This window comes from Antrostomus carolinensis, unplaced genomic scaffold (genome assembly GCF_000700745.2).
Source record: "Antrostomus carolinensis isolate BGI_N321 unplaced genomic scaffold, ASM70074v2 scaffold30414, whole genome shotgun sequence".
Lineage (NCBI taxonomy): Eukaryota > Metazoa > Chordata > Aves > Caprimulgiformes > Caprimulgidae > Antrostomus > Antrostomus carolinensis.
The window spans coordinates 5,989-12,826 of NW_010310612.1; the positions used below are offsets into that span (position 1 = coordinate 5,989).

A 6,838-nucleotide genomic window follows, 5' to 3' on the forward strand; every position below is an offset into this window, starting at 1 on the left:
CCTTGAAATTCGTGATTGAAACCACTAAAAACATAATGTTAAGAAGAATACAGTATGAAAAATACTAACTGTTAAAACCGTAATATGCATATTAAAATGATAACATGGGAAAAAGATGCGCCGGCACGTTTATTCCGGAGGTGCAAATAACTTACAATGCCGAGCCTTCATTTCACTATGAAATGATAACAAGCCGTAGATATTAATAACAGAGAATTTCTGTAGAAACAGTAATTTACTACAAAAGAGTCCACTGCAAAAAGTGGTCTTTGGTGTGATTTGTTTCTATTATTGCCAGCACTACTGATTAATAACATGCATTTTCAGTTAATTTTGGATCCCGGCATGCCCTTTAATCTTGCATTGTTTCTTTTGTCTTGCTATTACGGAAAAATATATATTGTATCCCGAGGTCCAATTCCAATTACTATAAGTTAATCTATTAGGTGATGAAGCGCTACACGGGCAGAAAACGTGTATGTGAAAGTGAAGATGTATCTCAGGATTTACTGGGGTTTGGTTACCTTGAAATTATGTTCTCTATAAATATCAAAGCAAGTTCTCTGTCCGTTTGCGATAACCAAAGCTTTGTTTTGGATGTTGTCCCAGGTATTATGAAACCGGGAGTATTAAGCCTGGAGTGATCGGAGGATCAAAACCAAAGGTCGCCACACCCAAAGTCGTTGAAAAAATCGCAGAATACAAGCGCCAGAATCCCACCATGTTTGCCTGGGAGATCAGGGACAGACTCCTTGCTGAGCGAGTGTGTGACAACGACACGGTGCCCAGCGTCAGTTCCATTAACAGGTAAAGATTGGAGTGGACTTGATGATCCTTGTGGGTCCCTTCCAGCTCACAACATTTGATGATTCTCTGATGCGGAAGCACTGTCCCTGTATCCTCATGTGTTACGAGGACTGGGTGTTTCGGGCTGTTTGCAAGAAACGCAGCTTGCCTATGTTTTCATGATGCGTTTGGGGCTGAGGAGCAGCTGTGGGTTCACCAGAGCGTCGCGGACTCTGAGCATTTCCTAGGCGTGGGCAGGTGCTGCTGCTGGCCTGGGCTGCTTTCCTGTCTTTTCCCTGATCTGTGAGTTGCAGTCCTGGCTGGTGATCATCTTGTGTCTTTGCTCTGAGCGAGGCCTCGTGCTGCTCACCAGGGTGGGGGTTCAGTGGGACCTACTTTCCCAGGGGGCAAAAGCTTGGATGGCTATTGGGTGGGCAGCTTTCATCTGGAAAGAGGGGGGACGCAAAGCTTTGGGGCTCAGTTGCCACCTCTGTCCTCCCGACATCCGCCCTGTTTTGCTGAATTTGGCCCAGAACCGTGCTGGCTGCTGCCTGCTACTGTCGGCATGAATATCACTGGGGGAATTTGATCGGTAGCTTTCGTGTGCCTCAGCCATCCATGTGTTAGATGGACGCACTTAAGTGGCCTTGAATTGCTTTTGTGAAAATGCAGGAGAATCTTATTTGGAGCCTCAGTCCCATGTTTGGGAGTTTTGCCCCAACCTTGCTGGGCAGGACTGCGCTTGCGGAGCGATCTGGAGCTGTACTGGCCCTCTGCCATCTCAGTTACACCTTCTGTAAGCCAGTTACACTGTCTTCGTTCTGAGTCAAAGAACGTCTAAAACTGGTGCTGGAAAAACCCAGCGAAATATGCTGTTATGTCTCCAGCTCTGCCAGGCCGATATTAAAGGGATTAATACTTTGAAGGCAGAGTGCTCAGGCAGCCTCACGCACAACCACACCCCTGGCCAGCCAAGTCCTTTCGTTTTTGATCAGGACTATGCTCAGTGCTCGGCTCTGGCCTCACCACGCTGGTGAGATGGTTTTCACTTGTGCGACTGCATGCAAATTCTTTGAATGCAGCTAGCTATAAAGTCCCATCTGTGTCCATGGATGTGAAATAAATTGATGCAATATTCTTTTATTGGCTATCCCAGCCTGATTTGCATTCATGGAGTTGCCGCTTGAGTAGCTGGAGTGGCTTCCCCAGCGTTAGCAGAGCGCGGTGGCTCCGTCTCGCTGAACTGAGCGTTGAGTCACACGTTTGCCTGTTAAAGAGTGAAAATGGGTCAGTTCACGTGCAGCCTTTGCTGCTGCTGGGGAGCTCCTGACTCACTGAGGCTCCAGAGCAGCTTTCAGTAACGCTACAGATATGCCATTTTTAGTAAGAAGGGTTTGACAAATAATATGGACACCAGAAAAACTGGAGGAAAATATCACTCTGACTGACCTCGAGTTACTGAGGGAAACTGCATCCATAGACGCAGCTCGAGCCATGCCACGCGAGAAGCATTGCTGTGGTAGGCAGCCCTTGGTTTGTGTAGCAGGACTTCACGCATCCAAAAACCTACCAAAAAGGCAATCATAGCTCTAGAAAAAAGAGAGATAAGTAGCTTCCAATTGTGTTTTGAGCCCGTTTCTGTATTTATATTTCTTGTTGTGACCTCGTGTGTTTCCACACTGATAATGTCCATGCACCCACTGCCATTGCATCAGAAACCTGTTTCATGATCCACCACCAAATTATTTGACGGGAAATCTAATTCGTTCTCACCTGCTTGAGACTGTGGCTAAGATCTTTTCCTTTTCCTAAAGGTGTGAAATCTTTTTTTTAAAAACACATGCAGTCTTTTTGAGTCAGTCTGTTTACCCAGAGAATTGTTTCTGCCGGCCTAGGAGCACTTCCTGAAAACCCAAACCAAACTATCATGACAAAAAACCTGGAATTCACGTCAAAACACTTGGCCTTTAATGCTAAATCCTCCCAGTTCCACATTGTAGTCTGTGAGTTTTATTTTTGTATTTCAACTTAAGTGTATGCTTCAAGGCTTTGCTGGTAGAGGTGTTACACACCAGGGATGCAGACTCCTGCTCACTGTGCCATCGTTCATGGCTGCGGTGTGGGTCAGGTGCCACCTTGTCGCCACAGACCTGAACCCACCTGAAATCGTGCAGTCTGGTTCCTGTCCTGCTGTGGGGAGAGGGGAGCCGAGCAGTTGGCATCCCCATGCTGGGGAGGATGGAGCTGCCATGCTGCGCCCCGTCCCTGGTGGTATCTAAAAGACAGGTGGATGTGGTGCTTAGGGACAGGGTTTAGAGTTGGAATTGGCAGTGTTGGGTTTATGGTTGGACTCGATGATCTTAAAGGTCTTTTCCAACCACTGCGATTCTGTGATTCTCTGATCTCTGCCCACCTGGCGAAGAGAGATGGGATCCCCCAGGGCCATGCTGTTCCCTTTGGAGAGCTGTTGGTGCTCTGGAGGACGCTGGGCCCACTGGGACGGATGGTGCTCAGCATAGCCCCACTACCAAGGGTGCCTTTTAGCAGATGAATTTGAGCTGCTGACCCCGTATATGAGTGAATAATAACTATTATTATTAATTAATAACATTAATTAATATTAATAATAGGCCACTCTTCCACAGCAGGAGCAACTCTGTGTGATTAAGGCTTAATTAATCATTGCGATTAGTTTTGCTCAAATAAGCCGAGAGCTGCCCAGCTGCTTCAAAGTGCTCCAGTCCTCCGTCCCTCCAGAGATGAAGATGTTTCTGTGTCAGAAGGCCCCATGACTCTTCCTTCACCATGACTGGGTTGCCCAGGGCAGTGGTGGAGTCCCCATCCCTGGAGGGATTGAAGTCGTGTAGACATAGTGCTGAGGGACATGGGTTAGTCGGGGACTTGTCAGTGTTGGGTTCATGGTTGGACTCAATGATCTTAAAGGGCTTTTCCAATTGAGGCAATTCTTTGAGTCTGTGATTCTGTGATGGCAAGGAGACCTTGGGCAGGGGGTTGTTCCACTCCTGCTCACACAGGGTCCCAGGTCTTTGTCTGCACTCTGCCACCGAAGCTGCTTGCACAGCTGCTTCTCACCCCTGCACCAGGATGGCTGCTCCTGCCTGTGGCTGGGGGAAGGACCCATCCACTGAAGGTGTGTGCCATCCAGCAACTTCACTCTGGCAGCCGAAATCTGGCTCACAGACAGACCTAGCCCCCACCAGCCTCCATCGGACTCTGCAGAGGGGTGGGAGGGGACAGGGTTGTGTCTTCTTCTGGGGGGTGGCCAGGCATCGCTGCTGGTGCTGGTTCACAGGTGACTTTCAAGCAAGGAACTGTTTGTTCCTGTGGGTGCATCCCCATGCCAGCTCCATCTCCCACCTTCCCTCCACTCCCCTCTTCCATATTCTGGGCAGCAGAAATGGGAGAAGAGTTTGTTGTCATCTCCGTAGGTGTTCCAGACCCCCTCTTCTCTTTTCTCAGAGTGAACACTTGGCACAATGTCTCCCCAGCATTTAGCAGCTGCCCACTGTCCTGCAACGCCATGCATGCCTTCTCCTTCATCTGCCTCTCTGAATTTTCCTGATTGACATCATTATAAATGAAAGCAGAGGCTGTCCCCAGTGATGACAATGTAGTTATTCAGCTTTTAAGATTAGCATTTAATCCAGCACATTTTTGTGTTAATATTAATTTGGCTAAGCAGTTTTTTTTTCAGAGATGTCCAGGTTCTTTCTCTGTGTGAGTGCTGTACCCAGGGCGGTTTAGGTACAGCCTTGCCAACCTGTCCCAGCACCCAGGGGTGTGGATCACAGCCTGCTGGGATGTTTAGACTCAGAAGTGTCCAGCTCCCTGAGGAGGGGGTGCTGGCCCCAACGGGTACCCAAGCAACAGTGGGCATCTCTTTCCTGGGCATTGAGGACCAGGTCCTCAAAGGACCAAACTCTGCAGCGTCCTGAGGAACAGGAAAGAGTTGGGCACCGAAACATCCCTAATAGCAGGGGCTAGAGGCAAGAACATGGTGCTAGGTCCACCTGCCAAACTTTGGCGGATGATGAGGGGATAATATGCATTTTAGTGCTGATATAGGTGTCCTGAAATGAAAAAAAACCCCAGTGTCTGATGCCCCCTGCAATTGCGTGCTTAGTACTAATCAGTCATTTCTTTTCAACTGCTCACAGGATCATACGGACGAAGGTGCAGCAGCCACCCAACCAGCAGGTCCCAGCCTCTAGTCACAGCATAGGTAAGGAAAACTTAAAAAAAAAAAAAAATTAAAAAAAATAACATAATGGCTTACAAATATTCTAAAGAACTTTTAATCATTCTTATGGACAGATAATTCTGCATAAAACACTTCAGCACACGTGCTAATGCGCCTTCTTTGTCATTCTCCAAGGGCTGAACATAGTAAATGAATTTTATAAATACTGCTAAAAGGTTTTGAATTTTACTGATTATTATGATAAATAGCTTTCACCATGAGACAGAAAATTGAAATCTAAACCAAAAAGCCCCCACTAATAGGGGTCTATAGAATGTCAGATAATTAAAGTAATAAATCAAGAAAGGGATACTTATTCATAACATTTTCTGCATCATTAGTCAGTAAGTAGTTTTGAATGTGTTTTTTTCATCTATCAACCATCCCTTCCATAATTCTTTGTGCATTTGCAGTCTTGAGTGAAGAGGTAGCCAAACTTTCTGAAACTTTAATGCAGCTGCAGCCTAGCGATGCTGCACCCTGAGGCAGGCAATGCTGGGGGGGCCCCTGACCCGGCTGGTGAGGCATCCTCAGCCCTTCATGAGGCTGACGGGGTCTCTCTCGGGGGGCAGCTCTGCTGTCCTGCAACAGTGACAGAAGGGCTGGGTCGGGGCTGCTTTCTCTTTGTCCTTGTTCCATGAAAGCTGCCAAGGCACAGGTGATCCCTGGCTGCCTAGGCAGAAAGGAGGCAGGGTGGGACCCCTGGCTCCTCTCTGCCTTCAGACTGTTGCCTGTGAAATGGGTCAGCGCTTGGTGCCCTCCTTGGCAAGGGTGGGCTGGCAGCATGGGCACAGAGCTGCCCGAGCTCTTGGGCTTGTCAGAGAAATCATGCTGTGGCCCCGTGTCCTGAGCCTTTCTCTGAGGGAAATGCTGGAACAATCTGAGAGGAGGAAAAGCATCCCTCAGTTTGCTGTGGTGGCTTAAGGGACATCTCTTGAGGTCTACAAGAGCAGAGGAGAGAAATCCTGTTTCTCAGGGCTTGGCTTTGATAGAGGCAGCAGGGATTCCCCATGCAGGTTTGCTCTGTGTGGGCTGTGGCTGGGGGTCTTCGGTATGGTCCTGCAGAGGATCCCCATGGAATAGGATGGGTTGGAAGGGACCTCAAGGATCACCTGTCGCCAGCGCTGGCTCAGATGCTTGTTCCTGTACAGCCTCAGGTGCCTCACACGGTGTCTGCTGCCCTGTCTGGTGGCATTTCCAGGCTTGTGTGGGCTGTGATGAGTGATCCCCTTGGCTAGACACGGCCAGCACCCTTTCCTGAGGGCTCTGCCAAAGCAAGGTGGAATTAAGTCATATTTGGGCAGCCTCAGGACTGTTGAGGCACGTGACCTGAAGCTGGTCATCCCTGGGCAACCCCAGCTCTCTGGGGGTCTTTGCTGTCTGGAGGTGCTGGCTGGGGCTGGCAGGACTCAGGCAGCAAACCAAGTGCAGCAGTGCAAGGACTCCCTGTGCTGGGAGGCTGACAGACCACCCTGGGACCTCTCTGGGGAGCCCGGTGGTGGAGGCTTCTCTCTGCACAGCTCTGTCCACCTTGCTGGTGATGTGGGCTGGTGTCGCTGGGCTGTCCCCAGCCATGTGCCTTCCCACCGTGCCTCGCTCAGGACAGAGCGACCGATTGCTAAAGGAAGAGCATCTCCCATCCCACAGCGCTTGGCCCCGGCCCCTTATGATGGGTCGAGGGGTGACTCTGCCTCTGCTCCCACCCCTGTGCAGGACCACTGCAGCATGCCGATGGGCTGGGGTCCTCCCCGAGCTGGAGGGGCCACCGTGGCCAGCAGAGCCCCCGCCTGT

General features: G+C 49.7%; 1 protein-coding gene across 1 annotated transcript in view; it reads left to right on the forward strand.

The window, feature by feature from the left end:
- The window catches only part of LOC104523790 (paired box protein Pax-5), a gene marked incomplete at its 5' end in the record, with an annotated part of 11,231 nt that overhangs the window by 4,111 nt on the left and 282 nt on the right, over positions 1 to 6,838 (forward strand). Inside the window, 2 exons of the mRNA XM_010166480.1 lie at positions 610 to 807; positions 4,965 to 5,029. Coding sequence (XP_010164782.1) covers positions 610 to 807; positions 4,965 to 5,029 — 263 coding nt within the window. The remainder of the gene's footprint in view (positions 1 to 609; positions 808 to 4,964; positions 5,030 to 6,838) is intronic.